This window comes from Podarcis cretensis (assembly GCF_951804945.1).
Source record: "Podarcis cretensis genome assembly, chromosome: 13".
NCBI classification, from domain to species: Eukaryota; Metazoa; Chordata; class Lepidosauria; order Squamata; family Lacertidae; genus Podarcis; species Podarcis cretensis.
Window position 1 is genome coordinate 9,260,114 of NC_137182.1, and position 27,131 is coordinate 9,287,244.

Below are 27,131 nucleotides of genomic sequence, written 5' to 3' on the forward strand. Positions count from 1 at the left end.
ATTCTGGCCAGCACTTATATTTCCTTAATCCAGCCCCCTTGCTCCTCCTGTGGCTGCCTCTGTCCAATCAGCCTGGTTAAAATTCCTATTGGCTGTTTGCTAGAACCAATCACAAAAGATACACCCATTTCCTCTTGCCTTTTATGGAAATCAAAAAGCTATATATTCTTCTATCTATAAATGACAAATAAGTAGTAATATATCTTACATGTGTCTCAACAAGGAATCTTAATTACCAGCTCACCTCTTGCCCTCCTTGCCCTATTGCCTTCCAAAACAGATAATTAATCTTGAATTTTTATCTTATGCATATGTCAAGGATTGAGTTCACATCAACATTGAGAGATCTCCTTCATTTGAAGGTTTCTAAACAAAAGGCCTGACAACCATATATCAGGAGTGCTCAATGGCGTCTCCTGTCTGACGGGGGGGGGGGGCTGGTGGCTGACTTAATTTCAGGATAGTTACAACTCTTACAACTATATGAAATAAGAATCTAGCATTTCTTAAATCCTTTGCATAATTATATTTAAACTAATATATTTAATACATAAACAACCTTTTAAAAGGAAAAGAAATCTTAAAAGGATCTTAGTTTAAGAAAGAAACAGCTTTAGAAAAGTCTTCCCAAAAATGTTCTCTTTCTGCCAGCTAGATGCTTTTTCACTGCTCTTGACCTTCTTAACCTTAGGAAGAAGATATGGCTCATTTTACTATTTATCCACCCTTAATTTGTAGGGTCAGTGTAACCTTGGCTGTCAGCCTGTAATTCCCTTTTTACGACTTTGAGAATTGTTTTCTGCTATAAATCAGGGGGGCCCCTTGTCTAGGAGTAAAACATCTTGCCAAGGTTTTTAGGCAACTGGTCTTCTGCCTGGCATGAAACAGAACATTTTTAAGCTCATTCTTAAAGTACAAGCCCTGATTAAACATATAAAGCTTTAATAAAAATGCAAGCTTATGATTAGATGCCTCAATGACTTCTTCTGGGCTATTATCTGTGTTACGGAAATTGCAGGGGGGGGGCACATCTTTAAAGTTAAATGTTACAAATATTATGCCTGAATGTATCCTTTCAACTTGATAGCTCAGGGAAGTTACCTAGCTTTAAAAATAATATAAAATCAACTCCTTTGCCAGTTTCCTCCATTCCAAAGCTATTTTCCCCTTGAAAAAGGACTCCAGGAAGTTCCTGGAGGTGACAATTGCTGGGCTACTTGTTAGCCAAGGGAAGCCAAATCTCATCACCTGACTTGCCTCAGGCTCCAGAAATGCAAAGGAAGTTCTATTGTACTTTTGGGTGGTGGGTACTTAAGACATATTTGTCTATGCTAATCTTATACCTGAGTCTTGCCCTGCCATGTCTCCTTATGCTAATCTTGTACCAAGGACTTGTCTGGACATGTTTGCAAAGGTTAAACTAGTGTAACCCCTGTCTAACCCTCCCCTTTTGTGACATGTCAGTGATGTAGCAATGATGCTGTACGAACTGTATTCTGGGATATGGTGGGAAAGTTTTAAAACTCTTTGTCACCCTGTCCTCAGGGTTCAAAATTCCTCTTTGAACCTGTTGCGCAATAAACTGATCTACAGCTATTTGCTCGGTTGGTGGCTGGACTCCTTCCTTTATTCCGCAGGGACCCACAGGCTCTGCCCGACAAGCTGGGTGACTGAGCAGCCTCACACCTAGATTTTCCCGTAACAATCTGGGTAGTGCTGAAGCATAACAAATCTCAAATTAATCATTGTGGGAGCAGGGCTGAGAGAGGAGAAGCCAGTGGCTTTCACCCCCCCTGTAGAGAAAAATGTTTGTCCCTTAGATCTCCGTTCGAAAAAGCAAGGTAGATCCCTTCATTTTCTCCGCATAATCCTCATCAAATCTCTCGCTCTGAGCTACGGTGAATTGGTTTTTCCAGTCACCTGCAATCCCTGTGGAGAAAGAAACCAAAAATCACTAGGTGACCATCATAAGGCCTATGTTCTGTTCTGCAGATAACCATCAGCTGTGTAATCATTCTAGCCCAGAGCTAGGTACATTTCAGACCATCGAAATCAGAGTTTTGCGTAGGTTTTGACCCAGATGGCATGGGCACAAACCATTTGCTGGCAGGGTGGGTCAAACAATTCCATTTCCCAGCGCTTGAGACAATTTGCTTTTCTTCAGTAGAAGTAGCTAATAATAGCTAACATTAAAGAGCCACGGTTATTTCACTATTATTAGTTTTTAAAAGGGAAGGGAGAGGGAATTGGGAGCAAAGCAATACGTAAAGATTTCACTCTCTGCAGAGAATATAAACTGGTATTGGGAAACAACAAACAGCCCTTTCATGGGGCATGGTGGCTTTTAAAATGAACTGGTAAGACCTGCAAAGAGGAAGTGTTTAATTTTAAAGCACCAGATTCTTGAAAAGCCTTAACAATGCTTTGGGCTAGTCTACACTGACCTCGGGCCCCACACTTTCTAGACACAGGTTCACACATTCAAGCTCCATGTCTGAGCACTTCTCTCTTTTGCCCAGCCGCTTTCCCCAGGAAAACCCGCTCTTCAACGCTGAATCGGAACAAAGGGCAATTCAGGACTTCTGTGGATTGCCGTTTTCTCTGATTCCGCAGTAAAGAGCTGGTTTTCGCTAGGAAAACGCTGGGGCGAAGAAGAAGGAGGAGGAGGAGGAGGAGGGGAAGGAAGGAAGGAAGGAAGGAAGGAAGGAAGGGAGGAGAAAGAAAGAAAGAAAGAAAGAAAGAAAGAAAGAAAGAAAGAAAGAAAGAAAGAAAGAAAGAAAGAAAGAAAGAAAGAAAGAAAGTGAGCCCCCAGTAAAGAAGATTGGCAAGTCAAATTAATGGACTATGCCAAAATGGCTAAATTAACTGGAAGACTTAGAAATCAAGAAGACAACAAATATAAAAAAAGAATGGAAAATGTTTATTGCATATGCACAAAAGCATTGTAAGGAAGTTAATACAGTAGCAGGTTTTTAAAAACACTTGTAACATTAAGGAGAATGTTTAAATTTTGAGATAATTAAAGATAAGGAAATTATTGACATGTATAAATTAAGATAATTTATTTAAGAAGTGAGGGAGGGAGTGGAGGAATCTGAGGGAACCCAAAATGTGGATTTAATATTGTGTGAAAATGTTTTATTTTCTATTTTTTGTGTGTGTGTGATGATAATGTTTAATTGCAAAAATTAATTTTTTTAAAAATCGAAAAAAATACACGTGTTGTATACGCACGGAAAACTATTACATTTATTAATGTAAGTATTTACAGATCTTGCGAACAAGAATTCTAACTTTCGTATCTACTGAGAACTTGAAAATGTGACGTGAAAAAACTCGGCATAATATTAAAATAATCTAAAAGGCGTAAGGATCTTAAATTGCCAATTTTTAAAACTATTGTTCTGTTGTTGTTTTTTTAAAAAACACTCTGGTCCCAATTAAGGATTTGTGGGAAGCTGAATGTTGCGAGGTCATACTGCATATAAAGGAGACTGACCTTTTCTCATGAAAGGTGACACACTGTGGTCCATTTGGTGAACTGGCATCATGGTATAGTTTGAAGTGGGGTTCTTCTGCATCTCCTTGAACGACGTATGGTGAAGAATTTTATTCACCACTTCCTCTGACACCTCCTTTCCCAGAAACCGAATCACCCTCTGTACTTCACGCTTGGGGTCCTGCAAAAAGAGAGGCAGTGGATGCTTCCTGACTGTCAATCTTTTGGGGTGGGATTCATTCCCCTGACTATTAGGTCCAGTCGTGGCCGACTCTGGGGTTGTGGCACTCATCTCGCTTTATTGGCCGAGGGAGCCGGCGTACAGCTTCCGGGTCATGTGGCCAGCATGACTAAGCCGCTTCTGGCGAACCAGAGTTTACCTTCCTGCCAGAGTGGTACCTATTTATCTACTTGCACTTTAATGTGCTTTTGAACTGCTAGGTTGGCAGGAGCAGGGACCAAGCAACAGTAGCTCACCCCGTCATAGGGATTCGAACCACTGACCTTCTGATCAGCAAGTCCTAGGCTCTGTCAGCAAATTTACTTTTTGACATTATTATCTGATTGGGAGTTCTTAGGTGACAAACCCAAAAGATCAGACTTTTGGTAATGAGCAAAAATGACTGGAAAATGCACTAGGGAGTGTGGGATAACACTTGTTTTGATGCAAGACCGTCTCAATCCCTGGGAAGCAAATAAGAATAAATGCTCATTAAATAGCCCAACGTGTTGTCTGCTCTCCCTAAAAAGAAATCAGCAGTAATGCTCAGTAAACAGGTTGTCTGGGACCATCATGCCTTTAGCATCCGAGGTTTCACACACCTCCTTCATGTCTTCATAGAAGAGATACAGAATATTAGGGTGGGTCTTCTTCTTCTCCCACCATCCTTTTACATGGTCGTACCAGGATCCAAAAGCCACTATAAGGGTAGTGGGAGAGAGACAGGCAAATGCTTCTTTTAAAACTCAGATTACAAAAAAGAATGCAAATAGAATATCAATATGAAAAAGAATAAATGGTCAAATATCAAAATAAGGCTACTAAGAAGTAAGTCTGATTGAACAAGTGGACCTTGCTTCTACACGGGCTCTGACTAGATGAGATGGAGGGGGTTCTGCACAATATTTGTTTTCTTTCTTAATTCTTCCAGCTTTGCACATACCACAGAGGCTACCTTTCTATTACAAATATATCACATTTGCTAAACCCCGAGTGTACTATACAGTGGTACCTTGGTTCTTAAACTTAATTCGTTCCAGAAGTCTGTTCCAAAACCAAAGCGTTCCAAAACCAAGGTGTGTTTTCCCATAGAAAGTAATGCAAAACGGATTAATCTGTTCCAGACTTTTAAAAATAACCCCTAAAACAGTAATTTAATATGGATTTTACTATCTAACGAGACCATTGATCCATAAAATGAAAGGAATAATCAATGTACTGTACTATAAAATAAATGAAACAGTATTGCAGATGATAAAAATTAAAATTATATTTTTTTTCTTACCTGCACTCATGATAGTCATTGTTTGAATGGGGGGCTTTTATCCATTTCCACAGTCACACAATCAATCAATCAATCAATCAATCAATAGCTGGACTGGGATCCACACAGTCACAAAAACAAATTAATTGAAAAAGCCTCAAAACCAAAAACGCAAAATAAATAGCAAAAAAAAAAAAGCACCAAATATAAGCTCCAAATATCACATCAGAACACTGCAACCAGAAAAAGAAGGCTTGAATTACAATGAGGGGGGGGCACAAATTAGCAGCGCAACAGAAAACACAGGGGGACTCAAAACTGAGCACGTTTGGCTTCTGAAAGAAAGTTCGAAAACCGGAACAACTACTTCCGGTTTTGCAGCGTTTGGGTTCCAAGCTGTTTGTGAACTAAGCTGTTTGAAAACCGAGGTACCACTGTATTTTGAATGGCAAATATGTTCAAAGTCACATTCCTAGTTATATGCAGTTCATATCTAGACTTCTGTTCCTGCATATGAGCAGCAGTTGTGTTGAAAGGCCATTATTGTTTTGTGTCCTGCGTACCACAGACATGAAGGGCAACTCTATTCTTCAGGCTTTAAGGGGTTCAACAGTCTCCCCCTCCTCTATGGGGGCCTTTGATATTTTTATTCCCTGGTTGAAGGGGGTAAAGGTAAAGGTAAAAGTACCCCTGCCCGTACGGGCCAGTCTTGACAGACTCTGGGGTTGTGCGCCCATCTCACTTAAGAGGCCAGGGGCCAGCGCTGTCCGGAGACACTTCCGGGTCACGTGGCCAGCGTGACATCGCTGCTCTGGCGAGCCAGAGCCAGAGCCGCACACGGAAACGCCGTTTACCTTCCCGCTGGTAAGCGGTCCCTATTTATCTACTTGCACCCGGAGGTGCTTTCGAACTGCTAGGTTGGCAGGCGCTGGGACCGAGCAGCGGGAGCGCACCCCGCCGCAGGGATTCGAACCGCCGACCTTTCGATCGGCAAGCCCTAGGCGCTGAGGCTTTAACCCACAGCGCCACCTGCGTCCCTGGTTGGAGGGGGAGGGGGACCCTATTAGACCCTAACAGAGAATGTTTTGCGACCAAAGCACATACTTCCTTTTAAAACGTGCATCTCTCCCATATGTGAAAGGAAGGAAATTTACAGTGAAAAGGTATCTGTAGGCAAGGAGATACTAACCCCTTCCTCAGAGGTGCTTTTTAGGTAGCGCGACTGGGCACTGCAGTGAAGGGGGCACCACAACAATGCTATGGAATGGAGTGGGGAGGCACCCAATTTGAGCATCGCACAGGGTGCGGCTGAAGTCTGAGAGACCAAAGTCTGCCACCACCTTCCTGATTTTCATCCTAAATCACTATACCTCCACCCCTGTCTTACACATGATGGGAACAGACCTGCCCTTAAGACAGGAGCCTGCTATTTGGCCCTCAACAACAACTTAAGTAAAGGTAAAGGGACCCCTGACCATTAGGTCCAGTCGTGGCCGACTCTGGGGTTGCAGCGCTCATCTCGCTTTATTGGCCAAGGAAGCCGGCGTACAGCTTCCGGGTCATGTGGCCAGCATGACTAAGCCGCTTCTGGTGAACCAGAGCAGCGCACGGAAATGCCATTTACCTTCCCGCCGGAGTGGTACCTATTTATCTACTTGCACTTTGACGTGCTTTCGAACTGCTAGGTTGGCAGGAGCAGGGACTGAGCAATGGGAGCTCACCCCGTCACGGGGATTCGAACCGCCAACCTTCTGATTGGCAAGTCTTAGGCTCTGTGGTTTAACCCACAGCGCCACCTGCGTCCCTCCCAACAACAACTTACCAGACTACAAATCCCAGGATTCTTTGGGGGACACCATGACTGTTTAAGAGGAACAAAACTTTTGCCTAACTAAGGACCAGGAGAAGGTCCACAGGTTGTGCTCAGAAATGAAATGTTCTTTCCAAGTTCTACCTTCCCCCGCCACAAATTTCCCGAGAAACTCATCCCAGGTTCCAGGTTCTGGGTGCATCTTTGCCATCTTGTAGAAGTGGTAATAAGAGACAGCTACATCCTTGGCATTCCTGGCCACATAGATAATCTGTAGGAACGAACATTGAGTGTTTCTGTTAACTGCGGATTTGTCCAAATTTGCAAAATGTACATTTGAAAAACTGATCCTTTTATTGAAAGTCTTAAATTAAAAAAAAAAAAAGTTCTATGTTCCGTACACCCCATTCCTCATTCTTAAATAAATTCATAATGAACTTAGGTAAAGGTAAAGGTACCCCTGCCCGTACGGGCCAGTCTTGACAGACTCTGGGGTTGTGCGCCCATCTCACTTAAGAGGCCAGGGGCCAGCGCTGTCCGGAGACACTTCCGGGTCACGTGGCCAGCGTGACATCGCTGCTCTGGCTCGCCAGAGCCGCACACGGAAACGCCGTTTACCTTCCCGCTGGTAAGCGGTCCCTATTTATCTACTTGCACCCGGAGGTGCTTTCGAACTGCTAGGTTGGCAGGCGCTGGGACCGAGCAGCGGGAGCGCACCCCGCCGCAGGGATTCGAACCGCCGACCTTTCGATCGGCAACTTACTAACTTATAAAAAGGTAAGGCTGCATTTTATGGAATGACATTTTACCCAAATTTCAAAAACATTCCCTATCTCTTTCAACACTGGTGCACACTGTCTGTATTGCTCCCTTTATACCTGCGTGAAGTGCCCTGACTATCAAAGCTGACAGATCTGTGAGGTAAATATGGGACCAATACAAATAGTCATTTGCCTCTTTGATACATGATGAAAGATCCCATCTGAAAGGTCCACTAGGTAATTTGGGAAGGTTGAGAAGTTGGAGACATTCCAAGACAGGAAGGATATAAAATCATTAGACCAAATGAAGAATAAACTAGACCTTGAACCTCCTATACATTCATGTTCCAGTACATGCAAATTCTACCTTTCCTAAGTAGGTTTAGCAAAAGTCAACAGTTTGGGAGTGGAAAGAACGAATATGAAATATTATTAGATGTCAACAATGTACACAATGAGACAACAGTACACAAATACATAATAAAATGGAATAAAGATATGAAAATTGGAATCTCACAAGATGTATGGCTATTTTTGTTTCAAACAAATGAAAAATCGTTTCAGTTCCTCAAGCGCAACATCCTATGAGAATTGTATAAAGATGGCAGTCCAATGGCAGTGGACTCCATGGAAAAGCAAATCAGGAGATGGGAGACAGATATGTCAAGAGCCAAAAGGGGACTAATAATGTATTTCTTATACCCTGCCCATCTGACTAGATTGCCCCAGCCACTCTGGCAGACTTCCAACAAAAATACAGGAACAACCACAGCAAGAACAACAGCAATAACGAAAACCTTCCCAAAAAAGGGCTGCCTGCAAATATCTACTGCAATGCGCTCTATGTGGGGCTACCTTTGAAGGTGACCCAGAAACTACAATTAATCCAGAGTGCGGCAGCTAGACTGGTGACTGGGAGCTGCCGCCGAGACCACATAACACCGGTCTTGAAAGACCTACACTGGCTCCCAGTATGTTTCCGAGCACAATTCAATGTGTTGGTGCTGACCTTTAAAGCCCTAAACGGCCTCCGTCCAGTATACCTGAAGGAGCGTCTCCACCCCCATCGTTCTGCCCTGACACTGAGGTCCAGCGCTGGGGGCCATCTGGCGGTTCCCTCGCTGCGAGAAGTGAGGTTACCGGGAACCAGGCAGTGGGCCTTCTCAGTAGTGGCACCTGCCCTGTGGAACGCCTACCCATCAGATGTCAAAGAGAAAAATAACTACCAAACTTTTAGAAGACATCTAAAGGCAGCCCTGTTTAGGGAAGCTTTTAATGTTTAATAGGTTATTGTATTTTAGTGTTTTGTTGGAAGCCGCCCAGAGTGGCTGGGGGAACCCATCCAGATGGGTGGGGTATAAATTATTATTATTATTATTATTATTATTATTATTATTATTATTATTATTATTGCAGTGAGGGAACCACCAGGAGCCTTGGCTCTGAAACTCAGTGTGTGGTCTGAACAATGCGGGTGGAGATGCTCCTTCAGGTATGCCGGACTCCTTGTTCATTCAAAGAATCAAATCCAAGGCTGAAGCAAATTCAGAAATGGTTCAATCAGAATGTGTAGTCAGGCAAAAGTAAGCATTAGCGTCTGTCAGGGAACTGACATCAGAGCGAGCAGAGCGAGAGGCGGAGGCAGGGCTCCAGAGCGATGCCGGAGAGGGGACCAGCAGGGGGGAAGGAATTCAGCGTAACACCAATAGAGAGGAGAGGGAGATGGAGGATTCGGTGTCAGGGCTCCAAGACCCTTCACCCGAATCTAGTGGAGAGAGCGCTGCCTTCCCCTCACTTGCGCAGACGCGTCCCGCGCAGGGAACATAGGAGGAGACTTGGGGTCAAGCAGCTTTTATGCTGGAAGAGGTTCAAGAAACGCCCACTGACAGATTCTGCAAGTGACTAACAGGTCACGGAGGGCGAGCTCCAACCCTAAACATGGTTGAGCAAACAAACAGACTAAACTGAAGGCAATTTACGCACAAGTAACCCCCTTACAACTATTACAGCGTCTGTAGTGCATCCTAATGAAAAGCAGATTTATTTTACCTTGCAACCATTTTCCCAAAAGGACTCGGGGACAAGTTGCACTGGGAGGTGAGTCTTAACTAGTCGCGGAGAAGGTATCTCAGCAAGTTGTTCTACACCTTGAAAACATAGAGAAAATAATTAAAGTGGGCCGGGGACAAAAACTTTTGAAAAAATAATTTCTTCTGGCCTGGTCTAGAGATGCACCTGAATTCTTGCACAGGTGGAATTTGTCAGTGAATTTGTGTGTCTACCCATGAAGACTTGCCCAGCTAAAACAGGTTATTTACCAATGACAGAGGCTCTAACATCCCAATAACTGCACAGAGCTCACCTGTTACAAGAAGGATACCTGCCTGTTGCTTTCTTAAAAAAATATTTTTAATTGATTTTTTCAATGTATACTTCTTCTAACAATATATCTACCATTTACAACATATATTTGAAATACTTTATTGTCACTTGTTAAACTTGTAATACAGCAAAAGGCTTTACCATTAATAATGCCAGGAATAATCAGCTCCATGAAAGGAACACGATTGAAAATGGCATCTCGTTTACACTTTTCCACATCTGCATCGTTGTAAATCATGTCCAGAATCTCACTGACCCAGGTTGTGCCTGAAAATGTAAATGTATGTGCAAATTAGATAAAATTACCCAGAGAGTAATTTTAGCATAAGGTATCAGCTGGGTTTGTAAAATGGGTATAGATTGCGGGCACTGCACACAAGCTTAGAAGGGAGTCCTTTAAAATCAGCTGGTTAATACAGAAAAGGAATACAGGAAAATTGGTTTTAATTCAAACTGAACATTACTCAGCTTCCTGTGAAGCTTAGCTATCGTTAAAAACAAAGAAAGAAAGAAAATCTATCCTTTAGAGTTGTGAAGATATGCTTGAAGCTTCCTGTGAAATTCCTCTGAAGTTGTGGAGCTGCCTCTGATGACGGTACAAATTCTGGTGCAGAATTCAGTGGCCAGGTTACTCACCAGGGCAAGACAGTTTGAGCATATAGTTGTGAGCATTAAACGCCCATTTGCAGATAGTAAACTCAGACCTTTACAGCAGAATGCAGCAATCTTGCTTCGACTGCGCTGGCTGTCAGTTAGTTTCCAGGCCCAATTCAATACGCTGGTTTTGACCTATAAAGCCTTAAAACGGCTCAGGACTGCAATACCTCAAGGACCTCTTCTGCCCATATGAACCGACTTGGCTCCTACATTCAACATCTGTGGCCTTTTTTCATGTGCCTCCTCTGTGAGAGCGTGGCAAGATGTTGTTGTTGTTTAGTCGTTTAGTCTGTCCGACTCTTCGTGACCCCATGGACCAGAGCACGCCAGGCACTCCTGTCTTCCACTGCCTCTCGCAGCTTGGTCAAACTCATGTTTGTAGCTTCGAGAACACTGTCCAACCATCTCGTCCTCTGTCCTCCCCTTCTCCTTGGGCCCTCCATCTTTCCCAACATCAGGGTCTTTTCCAGGGAGTCTTCTCTTCTCATGAGGTGGCCAAAGTATTGGAGCCTCAGCTTCAGGATCTGTCCTTCCAGTGAGCACTCAGAGCTGATTTCCTTCAGAATGGAGAGGTTTGATCTTCTTGCAGTCCATGGGACTCTCAAGAGTCTCCTCCAGCACCAGAATTCAAAAGCATCCATTCTTCGGCGATCAGCCTTCTTGATGGTCCAGCTCTCACTTCCATACATCACTACTGGGAAATCCATGGCTTTAACAAGATGAGTACAGGCCTTTTCTGAGTTGGCCCCCTGTTTATGGAATGCTCTATCCCTAGGGAGGCTCGCCTGGCTCCTTTGTAACATATCTTTAGGCACCAGGCAAAAACATTCCTCTTCTCACAGGCCCTTGTTCAATTAAACAATCTAGGGACTTTTAATCTGGAGATGGGCATTGGTTTTCTTTGTAACTATGCTTTGCAGGTGCTGACCTTTAAAGCTCTAAATGGCCTCGGTCCTGTATACCTGAAGGAGCATCTCCACCTCCATCATTCAGCCCGGACACTGAGGTCCAGCGCCGAGGGCCTTCTGGCGGTTCCCTCATTGTGAGAAGTCAAGTTACAGGGAACCAGACAGAGGGCCTTCTCGGTAGTGGCACCCGCCCTGTGGAACGCCCTCCCAGCAGATGTCAAGGAAATAAGCAGCTATCCTATTTTTAAAAGACATCTGAAGGCAGCCCTGTTTAGGGAAGTTTTTAATATTTAATGCTGTATTGTTTTTAACACTCAATTGGGAGCCACCCAGAGTGGCTGGGGGAACTCAGCCAGATGGGTGGGATATTGTTGTTGTTGTTGTTGTTGTTGTTGTTGTTATGTGTTTTTATATTGTAAACTGCCCTATGACCCTCCGATAAAGGGTGGCATAAAAACCCTAACCTACTTTGGGAGGCTGTGTTTGTCAGCCCACAGCCCTGGTGCCATTTACTGGAAACAGAACTTGGAGCTTGAAATAGATCTGGAAGCTAGAATCTGAAGGGCAACAGGAAGAAAGCTGGTGTTGCACATCCCCATTCTTTTTTTATGTCAGAAGAAAGCTCTGGCATGAGCACAAACAGCCCCAGTCTCAGGCCATAAGGTCTGCCATTCCAAACCCTGGAGCCCCTGACAATTAACATAAGGCGCAGATTACAGCAACAGCCAAGGTAACATTTTTCCACCTTCGCCACATCAAGCAGTTGGTCCCTTACCTTTCCCGCCCCAACCTGGCCACAGTGATCCATGCGACGGTCATCTCCAGGCTTGACTACTGTAATTCGCTCTACGCGGGGCTGCCCTTGAAGCTGTCCCAGAAACTCCAGCGGGTGCAGAATGCTGCAGCGAGGCTCCTCATGGGGTCTCTGCCATGGGAGCATATTCACCCAGTGCTTTTCCAGCTGCACTGGCTCCCGGTGGAGTACAGGGTCAGATTTAAGGTGCTGCTTTTGACCTTTAAAGCCCTTCACGGCCTAGGACCCTCGTACCTACGGGACCGCCTCTCCTGGTATGCCCCACGGAGAGCCTCAAGGTCCATAAATAGCAACACCCTAGTGGTCCCAGGCCCTAAGGAAGTTATATTAGCCTCAACCAGAGCCAGGGCCTTTTCGACACTGGCTCCAGCCTGGTGGAACGCTCTGTCTCATGAGACCAGGGCCCTGCAGGATCTGATTTCTTTCCGCAGGGCCTGTAAGACAGAGTTGTTCCGCCTGGCCTTTGGCTTGGAGCCAATTTGATTCCCTCCCCCTCTTTCTTTTTTCTTTGCCTTTCTTCTCCTGCGATGAGGCGACATTTTAATATTTTAATGTTTCAATATTTTAATGTTGTATTTTAATTTTGTTTTTAAGTTGTATTCATTCAACTTGTTTTTATTATTGCTTGTTAGCCACCCTGAGCCTGGCCTTGGCTGGGGAGGGCGGGGTATAAATAAAAATTATTGTTGTTGTTGTTGTTGTTATTACTTTGGCACAAAAGATTCTTAGAGATGAATCCAATGGGAGAAGACAGCTCAACATGGCATGGAAGTGACCTTGCATTGTCATCATGAGTATCATGGGCAAAGATGTAGCAGTCTGACAACTGCCAGCCACATATTCTCATTTGACATGGCAATCTCACAAGCACTGCCAGCATTCCTGGCAGAAGTGCATATTTTTCAAGCAACATTTTCCAGCGTGTAACTAGACTGAATCCCACTCCTGTAGATGTCCCAATTCCCTGCAACAAATAAGTTGTGCGTTCTATACATTAAACATAAAAATCCAGGGAAGCCCTTAGGCACAGGCACCTGATTTTGGGTAGGTGGCAATCAGAAGATCATCTTTCTTGGCCTGGAAGTTCTCCACCTGGCTCCATGCCTCAGCGATGCTCCAGAACAAGGAAACACCATGAACATCTACCAGTTGCCGCCTGAAGATACTTTCATTCGACTCCATCCTGTGGCAAGGAAGAAGAGGAAGAAGTTGCAATGCCCCTTCCGATCTTCAGGAGGAGGGGGGGTTGTGGGATCAGGACCCAGCCCACACTCACTCTCGCGAGGCTGGCGTCAGCCTCGCGGGAGACAGGGATTCACCCAATTAGCATACCCTGTGGCGCCAGCCAATTGGCTGGCGGCAGGGGCGGGCCTTCGTAGGGTCAGCAGAGGTGCTTCAGAATTTCCTCATCCTTCCTCCTTTGCCCCTTCTCCCCCTCTCTCCCCGTGGTTTGAATGCTCTTTAATCAGCTGATTTTACACGGTCTCCGTTCTGCCCCTTCGTTTCTCCCCCTCCCTTAAACAGCTGACTTTAATCCAGTGTTTCCCAACCTTGTGCCTCCAGCTGTTTTTGAACTACAACTCCCATCATCCCTGGCTAGCAAGACCAGTGGCAAGGGATGATGGGAATTGTAGTCCAAAAGCAGCTGGAGGCACAAGGTTGGGAAACACTGGCATAGGCAAACTCGGCCCTCCAGCTGTTTTTGGGACTACAACTCCCATCACCCCTGACTAGCAAGACCAGTGGCAAGGGATGATGGGAATTGTAGTCCAAAAACAGCTGGAGGCACAAGGTTGGGAAACACTGGTTTAGGGGAGGCATAGGCAAACTCGGCCCTCCAGCTGTTTTTGAACTACAACTCCCATCGTCCCTGACTAGCAAGACCAGTGGCAAGGGATGATGGGAATTGTAGTCCAAAAACAGCTGGAGGCACAAGGTTGGGAAACACTGGCATAGGCAAACTCGGCCCTCCAGCTGTTTTTGGGACTACAACTCCCATCACCCCTGACTAGCAAGACCAGTGGCAAGGGATGATGGGAATTGTAGTCCAAAAACAGCTGGAGGCACAAGGTTGGGAAACACTGGTTTAGGGGAGGCATAGGCAAACTCGGCCCTCCAGCTGTTTTTGGGACTACAACTCCCATCATCCCAGACTAGCAAGACCAGTGGAAAGGGATGATGGGAATTGTAGTCCAAAAGCAGCTGGAGGCACAAGGTTGGGAAACACTGGTTTAGGGGAGGCATAGGCAAACTCGGCCCTCCAGCTGTTTTTGGGACTACAACTCCCATCATCCCAGACTAGCAAGACCAGTGGAAAGGGATGATGGGAATTGTAGTCCAAAAGCAGCTGGAGGCACAAGGTTGGGAAACACTGCTTTAATCAGTCTCCGTTCCGCCCCTTCGTTTCTCCCCTCTAAACCACGTGGTTTGACTGCTTTTTAAACAGCTGATGTTGAACAGTCTCTGCTTCTCCTTCTGTTATTTGTTATTTGTTATTCTGTGATTTGTTGTTTGCGGACATTGTAATTGCTCCCATTCCCTGCTACCCTCCCCACCAGCTTGTTTAAAGTGGGCATTTGACTTCCCTGTCTGCTTGGGTTTTTAATTCTTCCCTGGGCTCCGAGCTCCTTCCCCCCCCTCCCTACCCCTGCTGGGGCTGCATTCTGTGCTTGTCATAGAAACGCTATTGCTGTTACTCCATTAAGGAGGCTTTTGTTGCAACGTCTTTGTGTGCTGGCCGGCAGGTCAATTCACAGCTAACGAGCGATAATTAGGGGCATTGTCTCCAGAGGCTGATCTGCTACACGCTGTTGCATAGTACTGAGTTTGGTTCCTTATTCCCCTGCCGGTCGCCATTTTGGGAGGCCACGTGCGAAGCTGGGGCAGCCATTTTGTTTAAGGGAAAGGGGCTGGCAACCGCATTTAAAATTTTAAATATTCTTGCCTGCGATTTGTTTTGAGTTTATATAGATTTCCCGTGGTTCTAGGCTCTGATACACTCAGGTCTTCTATCAGCGCGCCTCTAAGCCACCAGCAGGGGAGCCCCTGCCAGTGCAGTTCGCTGGGAAATAAATAAATAGACAAATAAATAAATAATAATAATAATAATAATAATAATAATAAAAGCCTCATACTTACGCTCCTAACTACTAATCAGTAAAAATCCAGAAGACAATACTAATATATATCACATTTGCATTTGGCAGCTACTGTTTATTTAGCGTTTTGGTGAACAACAAATTTCTATTTTAAGTTTACGTTGGTTCCCGTCTTCTGCGGTGGGTTTAAGCGAATTCCTGGCGAACACTGCCACCTAGTGGCAAGAAGTATAATTGCAGCATTTTGTGAAGTGCATTTCAGATCCCTTATTTACAGCAACAGCCAGTGATTGTGGGGCAGATCAGGTTGCCTGTTTCCCATTGCGGTTGTTGATTATAAACAAGAATTATATAAATAAATAAATAAATAAATAAATAAATAAGTAAGTAAGTAAAGATAGACAAATATAATAATTAAATAATTAAATAATTAAATAATTAAATAATTAAATGAATAAATAAATAAATAAATATAATAATAATAATAATAATAATAATAATAATAATAATAATAAATTGTTTTGGTAAAAGATAGGTAGAAAACAATAAATAAACAATAAATAAATAAATAAATAAATAAATAAATTCCCGATTTGCATAAAACTTGACTGCCCCCCCCCCCCAAGTCGCTGCTTTTGGCTTGGACATGGAGAGCAACAGCAATCCCCAACAATCTCAGCGTGGTAACGCCCTGGTACCAACAGGCCCTTGTAACCCTCAGGCCATGGCCCAGCTTTTTTCCGCGCTGCAAGCATTCTACGCACAGTGCAGGACACCCATCACTCCCTCCCCGAACATCGTCGAGGTGTCACAAGATTGCATACCAGACACCCCCCCCCCAGTCAGCAGGGTCAGGATGGTCCCTCCACTAGTGCAGCCAACGTGGTTGAGCAGGCCCCCAGCAGGCCACGGACACGCTTACAACCTGCCCGAACTCAAAAATCTAAGTCTAAAGAGTAATCTGGGATGCAAGTAAAGCTGTAATGAGGGGGTTTTTGATTCAGCAAAATGCTATAAAGAGGAAACTTCAAGAGGAGAAGAAAGAAAAGATTTTAGAGAAAATTAGAGAAGGCGAGAAGAGATTAAGGATTAAACCTAAGTCACAGGATATTCTACGAGAAATTAAATTACATCAGGCACAATATTTGAAAATGGTCAACCAGGATATAGAATGGAAAATTAAACAAATGAGACAAAAAACCTTCGAATCGGCCAATAAGTGTGGAAAGCTGCTAGCTTGGCAGCTGAAGAAAAGACAGAAATTAAATACTGTCATCAATCTTGAAGTAAATGGACGAAATATACAAAACCCACGGGAGATTCAAGACTGCTTCCAGAGATACTTTAAACAACTGTATTCACAAGGGCCACAGAATGAGATCAAAATCGAGAAATTTTTGGAAACAAATGGATTACAAAAAATATCTCAAGAGAATAAATTAATACTGAATGACAAAATTTCTGAACAGGAGGTTGAAGGTGCCATTAAGAACCTGCAACTGGGCAAGTCTCCAGGCCCGGATGGGCTAACCTCCAAATACTACAAAGACATGAAAGATTATTTAATTCAACCTCTAATGGAGGTTGGCAATGAAATTATGGAAGGGAAAAGAGCGCCGGAGTCGTGGAAAGAAGCTTACATCACGCTTATACCGAAAAATGAGATAGAAAAGACACAACCAAAGAACTACCGCCCCATATCCCTACTTAATGTGGATTATAAAATTTTTGCTGATATTCTAGCTAGAAGATTGAAAAAAGTTTTAGCAACAATGATTCATAAAGACCAAGCTGGCTTTCTCCCAGGCAGACAATTGTCAAATAACACGAGAAACTTAATTGACATTTTGGAAAAGCTACAAGTTAATATAAACACAAAAGCTGTCTTGATATTTATTGATGCGGAGAAAGCCTTTGACAATATTTCTTGGAGTTTTATGAGGAAAAATTTGCAAGGGATGGGGGTTGGAGAAAGGTTTGGAAACGGTATAGGTGCGATTTACTCAGAACAGAAGGCGAAATTAATAGTGAATAATGCAGTTACGGAAGAAGTTAAGATAGAGAAAGGGACACGACAAGGCTGCCCAATTTCCCCTTTGCTTTTTATTTCAGTCCTGGAGGTCTTGCTGAACATGATTAGAAGGGACCAACAGATTCAGGGTATACAGGTCGGAGTTAAACACTACAAACTTAAAGCCTACGCAGATGACCTAGTACTGACACTACAGGAGCCAATCCCTCGTTCTAAAAGAGCACTGGAAATAATACAAGAATTTGGTCAGGTGGCAGGTTTTAAATTGAATAAATCTAAAACTATGGTTTTAGAGAAAAATTTGACAGCAGTAGAGAAGGAAAGGTTTCAGGAAGAAACAGGTTTAACATTGGTGAAAAAAGTGAAATACCTAGGGGTGAACTTGACTTCGAAGAATGTAAATTTATTTAAAGATAATTATGAGAAGTGTTGATCAGAAGTGAAAAAAGATCTTGAAATTTGGACAAATTTTAAACTTTCCTTACTGGGTAGAATTGCTGTTATCAAAATGAATGTACTGCCAAGAATGTTGTTTTTGTTTCAGACGCTACAAATCATTGACAAAATGGACTGTTTTGAGAAGTGGCAAAAAGAAATTTCTAGATTTGTCTGGCAGGGCAAAAAGCCCAGAATAAAACACAAAATTCTCACTGACGCAAAGGAAAGAGGGGGGTTTGCCCTGCCGGACTTTAAGTTATATTATGAAGCAGCAGCTTTTTGCTGGTTGAAGAATTGGCTACTTCTTGAAAACACGGACATTTTAGATTTGGAAGGATATGATAACGTTTTTGGGTGGCATGCATACTTGTGGTACGGTAAGGCTAAAGTGTACAAGACATTTAAAAACCATATTGTCAGGAAAGCATTGTTTAATGTCTGGATGAAATACAAAGATTTATTGGAAAATAAAACCCCTAGGTGGCTCTCACCTATGGAAGCAAAGGCCTTAAAAAAGCTTAATATGGAATCTAACTGGCCAAAATATTGGGAAATTCTGGAGCAGGAGGGAGATAAAGTGAAATTGCAAAGCTATGAGAAACTTAAGGATAAGGTGCGAGACTGGTTACATTATTTTCAAATAAGAGAGGCCTATCACTTGGACAGGAAAATTGGTTTCCAGGTGGAAAAATCAAAGTTGGAAACAGAATTGTTAGAACCCAATGCTAAGATATTGTCGAGAATGTATAACCTGCTGTTGAAGTGGAATACTGAGGATGAAACGGTAAAATCTGCTATGATAAAATGGGCACAAGACGTTGGTCATAACATTATGTTTGTTGACTGGGAACAGTTGTGGACCACCGGTATGAAATTCACGGCATGTAATGCCTTAAGAGAGAATATTATGAAAATGATATATAGGTGGTACATGACCCCAGTCAAACTTGCAAAAATCTACCATTTGCCCGATAATAAATGTTGGAAATGCAAAGAAATTGAAGGGACATTCTTTCACCTTTGGTGGACGTGCCCAAGGATTAAGGCTTTCTGGGAGATGATATATAATGAACTGAAAAAGGTATTTAAGTATACCTTCTTGAAGAAACCAGAGGCCTTTCTTCTGGGCATGGTCAGCCAATTGGTGCCAAAGAAGGATAGAACTTTCTTTATGTACGCTACAGCAGCAGCAAGAATACTCATCGCAAAGTATTGGAAGACACAAGATCTACCCACCCTGGAAGAATGGCAGATGCAAGTAATAGACTATATGGAACTGGCTGAAATGACCGGCAGAATTCGAGATCAAGGAGAAGAGCAGGTGGAAGAGGACTGGAAGAAGTTTAAAGTCTATCTACAAAAACACTGTAAAATCTTTGAATGTTGAGGACATTGAAAAGGAAAAGAAGGGGTTCTAGTGACTGAGTTAAATAAGAGCACAAAGGGAGGGATCAAGAATCAAAATGAACAAAGATTGAGCTTGCTGAACTAATTATTACATAGAATACAAGATCGGGAGGCGGGTGGAAGTAAGGAAAATAAGGTTTTGAAGGTTATAATTGGAAAGTGAGTTTTTTTTAATGTTAAAATCTCCTTTTTTCTCTTCTTTTTTTGTCTATGTTTTCTTTTTCTTTTGTAATGTTTGTGAAAATTCTTCTTTTTGTAATGTTTGTGAAAATTCGCTTTTTTGTTCTTTTTTGTGAAAAATGCAATAAAAATTATTAATAAAAAAAAAAAAATCTAAGTCTGGTTCACTAAAAGGCAAGGCACCAGCTAAAAAACCTAGCGCGAGCGCTCAAAGTGCCGGGCTGGCGGTGGCCTCTACATCAGCCCCCCGCCAAGAGGTGGTGGATGTTCCCAGTGTATTTCGGGACAACCCTAGGCGACCGGGCACCTCGGAGGAGTCATCTTCCGAGGAAGAGCTGCCCCCTCAGCAGGTGGCCTCAGCCAGCGACCCGGCCCCCGGTGATGACACATCACGGAGCGGAAAGCAGAAGGCGAAGAAGAAGCACCGGTCCAAGAAAAGCAAGAAGAGGGATACTTCAGACTCCGACGATGAAACAGGTACCTCCTCCTCAGATGGGGATAGTGACGCTCCAATGGAATCATATTGGGGAGAGGGGGAGGACATTGGAGCTCCCCAGTGGGTGCACGAACGGAGGGCCAACTCACACAGGAAGACATTTAATGGCACGCTTGATTGGAAGGATGGGGCCCTGGTTCCAGACGTTAAAGTCTCAACCAACGCCGCCACTGACTTTATTCTGGGGAACCACCTCTCTAAGAGGAAGAGGAACAAGATATTGAATGGCAATTATGTAGATATGTTCTCCTTGCTGCCCAAAGCTCAGGTCAAGGGGAAAGGGGAGAAAATTAAGTACTATGGGAAAAGGAGGTACAGGGTACCCCGGGTAGAGCGAACGTTTGAGAATTGGCTTAATGGCTATCAAGTGTTTATGGCTGTGGTGTCAAGTTGCTATCCCTCATCATGCAGATGAGGTTGGGGGGGAGGAACGCCATCACCTCCCCCAATGCTTGAAGGGTAGTTCGTTAAAGGACTCCGAGGGGCGACGCCTCGTCCGAAACCTACAGAGGCTAGGGCCTAAAGCGCGCCCCCGAGCGGTAACCCCTCGGGGAGCGCCTAGGGATATGCATCTCGGGTGGCTCCCCCTGTTGGTGTTTAACCCTTCCCGGTCAGACCGGATAGTCGGTTAGGGCCAATGCCTAAAGCCAATACCCTTCTTTCCTGTAATCAATAAAGTTGTGGCCATTTTCGCCCATTAACCTAAAACTGTGTGTCCGTTGTCTTCATTTATTCCACCTGTGGGGGGGAGGGAATAGCCACACAATGCCCCTTCCGATCTTCAGGAGGAGGGGGGGTTGTGGGATCACGACCCCGCCCACACTCACTCTCGCGAGGCTGGCGTCAGCCTTGCGGGAGACAGGGATTCACCCAATTAGCATACCCTGTGGCGCCAGCCAATTGGCTGGCGGCAGGGGCGGGCCTTCGTAGGGCCACTTAAGGTCAGGGCAGCCCCTGGCTCACCCCCTTTCTTTAGGTTTTGCCACTGACCTTTCTATGGGCTTCGGCTGGTCGCCGCAAGGGGCCGGGTAGGAGTTTTTCCATTTGGCTAATTGGCTGGTTTTGTGAGCCACTTGGTTTTTTCGCCTACCTCGTAGCAAATCGTCACAACTCCCTCGGTTTGGCGGTAGGCATTGGCCGGGGTATTATCATGCAGATGAGGTTGGGGGGGAGGAACGCCATCACCTCCCCCAATGCTTGAAGGGTAGTTCGTTAAAGGACTCCGAGGGGCGACGCCTCGTCCGAAACCTACGGAGGCTAGGGCCTAAAGCGCGCCCCCGAGCGGTAACCCCTCGGGGAGCGCCTAGGGATATGCATCTCGGGTGGCTCCCCCTGTTGGTGTTTAACCCTTCCCAGTCAGACCGGATAGTCGGTTAGGGCCAATGCCTAAAGCCAATACCCTTCTTTCCTGTAATCAATAAAGTTGTGGCCATTTTCGCCCATTAACCTAAAACTCTGTGTCCGTTGTCTTCATTTATTCCACCTGTGGGGGGGGAGGGAATAGCCACACAAACAGCAACAGCTTACATGTGTAAGCCTTTTTTTTTTATTTCAGTAATGGACATATTGCGTATTCCAAAACTATCTAAAACACAGCAACATTGCAGTGGTTCAACATAGACAATTTTCTTCTGTTATCAGTGAAAGAAACGGGCTTGAAACATATCGATAACTCGTCTCCCAATTACATATGTGTTTCGAATTGTGGAAATTAGAGCACGGAATTGATTTTTTAAAGGTCCATATAGTAAAAGCTATGGTTTTCCCAGTAGTGATGTATGGAAGTGAGAGCTGGACCATAAAGAAGGCTGATCGCCGAAGAATTGGTGCTTTTGAATTATGGTGCTGGAGGAGACTCTTGAGAGTCCCATGGACTGCAAGAAGATCAAACCTATTCATTCTGAAGGAAATCAGCCCTGAGTGCTCACTGGAAGGACAGATCGTGAAGCTGAAGCTCCAATACTTTGGCCACCTCATGAGAAGAGAAGACTCCCTGGAAAAGACCCTGATGCTGGGAAAGATGGAGGGCACAAGGAGAAGGGGACGACAGAGGACAAGATGGTTGGACAGTGTTCTCGAAGCTACCCGCGTGAGTTTGACCAAACTGTGGGAGACAGTGGAAGACAGGAGTGCCTGGCGTGCTCTGGTCCATGGGGTCACGAAGAGTCGGACACGACTAAACGACTACACAACAACAATTGATTTTATGGTTTTTCACAGCCAAAGGTACACCTTAGTTATGAAATCCTTTGTTGGCATTACACGAGAAGGATTACCTGCAATGAATATGTCCCACCAAATAGAAAAGAAAAGAAAAGAAAACCATTGTGATGTAAAGAATATTATGGCATTGAAATCCTTAGCAGCTGTGAATAATCTTGTGCACAGAAATTCAGCAGACTCATACTTTGTGGTGGCTTAAGGTGCCCTTCATAATGTCAGGAGGTGTTGGTTTGCACTGACATCATTGTTTACTTAATGATAGGAGAGGACCCTGGAGATTAGCGCACTCCAGAAGCAGCACATTAATGAGACTCTCAGCTATGGCAAGCTTTTATTAATCCATGTTTACAACCGCCCATGGAATTTGGGCAAGGGGAATTTCACAAATTATATGGAGGCAAACCCCTGGATTTGTCACAAAAGGTACCCCCAGAGCAACAACCAACCAAACTCCTTGGTTAGTGGCCCTCTTTATATACCGCTCCCGTGTGAAGTGGCCTTAAAACTTATAATAAAGGCTTTGTAATTGCAGGGTTATAAAAAGCAAAAACAAAATAAGCTTCTGGGCTGCTTGAACCTCTGCCCATTTGAGGGCCGGACTCGATCAGACATGGGAGATTTGTGAATAGACTCTTCTGATATCTTGTTTGTTTTGAAGTGTCAATAAGCGCAAGGAGGTTATTTGGATTGGGGATATAGCTATGGGAAAGCAGAACTTTAATTTCTGCCCCAGGTGCCGCCACCCCTTCTAAAATCCCCCCACAACTGCTACTTGCAGAGGCAAAAGAAACAGGTAGCCAGTGGCCCCCCAGAAGTTATGGGATGCCAGCTGCCATCAGCCTTAGCAAGCATGGCCAATGGCCAGGGAGCAGGGAGCTGTGGTTCAGCAACATCTAGGGAGCCAAAGTTTCCTCAGCTCTCTTCTAGAAGAATGGCTGGATTATTTCCAGAGGTAAGAACTGTTAAATTGTGGGTGAACATATCAGACGACACAGCGATTCTTCAAACAGCTCTTGTTTATTCACAGGCCAGAACAGAACTGAACTGAAGGGTTCAGCCAGCCTGCTTATATAGAGCTCTAGTACAACGTAACTGTAACAACTTTCTGTAACTATCCAATCACTGAACGCCACTTTTGATCCCTTATTTGCATATGTGGACCTGAACTATCTACAGTATCCCCGTGCTGGCCCAGGGTGAGAACTTCAGTACATATCAAGAACAGAAATTGACACCAACCATTCTGAAATTACACTACCGATTTGTCTTTCCTCTCTCCAAAGCTGGTGATGCTGGCTTCTACTTGTCCCCATGCCATATCATGGATATCATTGCAGCAGTGCTGGGGAGCAGCTCCTGTGTGGAGCAAGAAAACGAGCCCCGTACATAGGGAACCTGCCCAAATGCATACTTCAAAAGAAATTATTTCTGTGTCGCAGAAGTACAAAATGTAACACCTGAATTGCCAGAAATCAGGCAAGGACCAGAATTTCCTTTGGGCAGAGGAAAGAAAGGCACACAACTGAACTGCTTCTCTCCCACACCTCTGTTGTGCTCCTGTGGAGATCAAACCTGTGGGGATTATCTCTTGCATAACGATGTTATCCAATGCTGTTTTATCCCCTTGTTCAAGGGGAGCAAATTACGCCACGTACACACAGTACATTTAAAACATATTATTTCTTGCAAAGAATCATGGGAGCTGTAAGTTGCCCCTCACAGAGCTACAATTCCCAGCATGCCTAGCAAACAACATGGGGGGGGGGGGGGAATAAAGTGCATTAAGGCAAAAGGTAAAGGACCCCGGACGGTTAAGTCCAGTCAAAGGTGACTATGGGGTTGCGGCGCTCATCTCGCTTTCAGGTCAAGGGAGCTGACGTTTGTCCACAGACAGCTTTCCGGGTCATGTGGCCAGCAGGACGAAATCGCTTCTGGCGCAATGGAACACCGTGACAAGTGCCAGAGTGCACAGAAATGCCAGTTACCTTCCTGCCACATTGGTACCTATTTCTCTACTTCTCTACTGTTGTGCTTTCAAACTGCTAGGTTGGCAGGAGCTGGGACAGAGCAATGGGAGCTCACCCTGTCACGGGGATTCAAACCGCCGACCTTCCACCGTATGGACCGTACGGACACCGTAACGGAAACCAGAGTGTGAGTTTTGCATGATGCAGGAAAGGGCCAGATCCTTGGGTTTTTCATATTTTGAATGCGCCCGCCCCTGCACCACCTCCCTGCCCCGCACTGCTGACGGCATACATGTCCTCTTTTTTGCTTTTCAAAATATGGCAGCCCTACTCATTCCTTCACCATAATCTCGCCTCTATATGTGAAGAAATAGCAAGAAGGGAGGCTGTGCGGATAGGGGCATAGACCAGGAAGACCTTAATTAAAATCTCTGCTTAGCCCAAAAGTTGTTGAGTGATCTTGGACCAATCATCATTTCTCAGTCTAACCTACCTTACATAGTTGTGTTGTGATAATCCTAACCCTGGGTTTCTCGCCGTAAGGGTGGGATAAAAACGTAACACATTAAATAAAGCCATGCCTTATTCCTGCAAGCCTATTCAAGTTATTCCCATAATGTTGAACTCAGCCAATATGCTTTACTTGCAACTGGAGCTTTAAAGGCACCCCTGACCGTTAAGTCCAGTCACAGACGACTCTGGAGTTGCAGCGCTCATCTCGCTTTACTGGCCAAGGGAGTCGGCGTTTGTCCACAGACAGCTTCCGGGTCACATGGCCAGCATGACTAAGCTGCTTCTAGTGAACCAGAGCAGTGCACGGAAACGCCGTTTACCTTCCCGCTGGAGCGGTACCTGTTTATCTGCTTGCACTTGACATGCATTTGAACTGCTGGGTTGGCAGGAGCAGGGACCGAGCAACGGGAGCTCACCCCGTCGCGGGGTTTAGAACTGCCGACCTTCTGATCGGCAAGCCCTAGGCTCAGTGGTTTAGACCACAGCGCCACCCGCGCTCAATTGATAGGAAATTGATAGGAAAGCTGTCATTGCCCTGATGACAGATGAAAAACTGTGGGTGGAGACAGGCTGGATTTAGGTTTGATGAGTTACTGAAGGTAATGGGGCCCTTTATATGTCCAGCTGTCGTTTGTCAACAACAAATTGTTCCTGTTTTTTGTTGTTGAATATATGCTATATGGTAATTTATGGACCTAATAGGTATCTAAAGCCATTTGCACATAACAAAATATATATTTTATCGAAGTAATTGTTGAACTGAAATACAATTAATAAGAAGTATATTAATAGTGAAATACAATTAATAAGAAGTGTATTAAAAGTGATAGTGATATTTTAGTGAGCAGGCTAGCAGGAAGGGCCCATTGCTTACATCATAGGAGCAAAACTCTGTTGCTGTATGGAGGTTTTATTTTATTTGTTTTTTATCTTATATTTTGGAAATGTACATCCAGGTTTTTTTTCCTTTAATTTTTTTTTGGGGGCCCCCCAAGAGAGTGGGGCCCTAAGCTATAGCTTGTTTAGCTTATACATAAATCTAGCACTGGGTGGAGAGAGTAAGCTCTGCAGTGCTAGAGTCTTGCACCATCAGCCTTAAGGAGATGATCATGAGTAAGATATAGATGGTGATACAGACAAAAATAACTCACTGTCTCCATGTCTAAACTGGTGAGTAATCAGTTGTTTGGGAAACGACATGCCCACTACTATGAATTTGTGTTGTCATCGATATCTAGATGGAACCTGTTTCTAAAGCCACCTTCAGCTGAGTTGCAACCACATAAGCCTAGCCTCTCCGCTAGTGGCAACCACCCTCCAACCCCCAGAAAGAGGACGGAAGGTGCCCCTCGATAGCGAAACATCCTGTAGTCTTGTTCCACAGAAAATGAGCAAATATTGTTACCCTTAAATCAAATCTCTTTCTGAGTGGGCCTTCAAGAGAGCCCTGCGGCTGCACTGAAGGAGCTTGAAGCACCTGCCGGTAATTTCATTACAAAAGAAGCTTGCTTACCTGTAGTTAGTTTAGTGCTGTAAGATGCAACTAATATATGGTGTACTCAAAGTGCAGTACGAGTTTGGTAGCTGATCTGAAGCCACAATTCCAACTCCTTGAAGCCTTTGTGAGTGAATTCGTTGCTTTCACCTCTCAGCCAAGCGTCAGACTGCACAGACTTTTCTCTCAAACAGATTGCACTGCTCTAGCGGTAGATTTCAGCGTTCTCAGGAGAAGCTAGCTTAAACACGGAAATAAAAAGCTTTATGACTGCAGTGTAAAGGTGCCTATAGAGGGTTTTTTTAATGGGGGGGGGGGGTGTTTCCTATGACATAGTCCAAACTCGTATCGCACTGATAACAAAAGCCTTGAGATCGAATAAAAGGAACAGGGAGCTTTAATTCATGAAGTAATCTGAGCAAATGCTTGCATGGGCACAACCGCCGGACATTTCTCCATATAATATTTCATATTTATAAGTTTGCCCTTCTGACTGTGCTCGTCCAGGTGCATTAGAGACCATTGGAGTGTCTGGAGGCGGTTGGAGGATGGATGGCGGCTAACAGATTGAGGTTGAATCCTGACAAGACAAAAGTACTTCTTTTTGGGGGGACAGGAGGCGGGCGGGTGTGGAGGACTCCCTGGTCCTGAATGGGGTAACTGTGCCCCTGAAGGACCAGGTACGCAGCCTGGGAGTCATTCTGGACTCACAGCTGTCCATGGAGGTCAATTCTGTGTCCAGGGCAGCTGTTTACCAGCTCCATCTGGTACGCAGGCTGAGACCCTACCTGCTCGCAGACTGTCTCGCCAGAGTGGTGCATGCTCTGGTTATCTCCCATTTGGACTACTGCAATGCGCTCTACGTGGGGTTACCTTTGAAGGTGACCCAGAAACTACAACTAATCCAGAATGCGGCAGCTAGACTGGTGACTGGGAGTGGCTACTGAGACCATATAACACTGGTATT

General features: G+C 44.6%; 1 protein-coding gene across 2 annotated transcripts; it reads right to left on the reverse strand.

Annotated features, from left to right (window-relative positions):
- Positions 1–70: 70 nt before the first annotated feature.
- Positions 71–26,349, reverse strand: LOC307200903 (sulfotransferase 1 family member D1-like). Of its 2 annotated transcripts, XM_079949956.1 has the most exons (9): positions 26,183–26,349; positions 23,429–23,584; positions 13,350–13,498; positions 10,078–10,203; positions 9,604–9,701; positions 6,938–7,064; positions 4,322–4,419; positions 3,500–3,680; positions 71–1,929 (listed from the first exon to the last, which is right to left on the reverse strand). In XM_079949956.1, exons 2-9 carry the CDS (start codon positions 23,500–23,502, stop codon positions 1,817–1,819), a joined length of 966 nt encoding a protein of 321 aa, XP_079806082.1. In that variant the 5' UTR covers positions 23,503–23,584; positions 26,183–26,349; the 3' UTR covers positions 71–1,816. The 2 variants fall into 2 exon arrangements, with proteins under 2 accessions (XP_079806082.1, XP_079806083.1); XM_079949957.1 differs by lacking the exon at positions 23,429–23,584 and having other exon boundaries at positions 72–1,929; positions 26,183–26,339.
- Positions 26,350–27,131: the final 782 nt, after the last annotated feature.

Excerpts from the sequence above, each read along its gene's own strand:
- LOC307200903 (XM_079949956.1), bottom strand. The coding sequence starts at position 23,502 with ATGGGGACAAGTAGAAGCCAGCATCACCAGCTTTGGAGAGAGGAAAGA. Across the intron at positions 13,499-23,428 it reads GGTAGTGTAATTTCAGAATG|GATGGAGTCGAATGAAAGTA; the intron begins GTTGGTGTCAAT and ends TCCTTGCCACAG. Across the intron at positions 9,702-10,077 it reads TATTCCTGGCATTATTAATG|GTGTAGAACAACTTGCTGAG; the intron begins GTAAAGCCTTTT and ends TATGTTTTCAAG.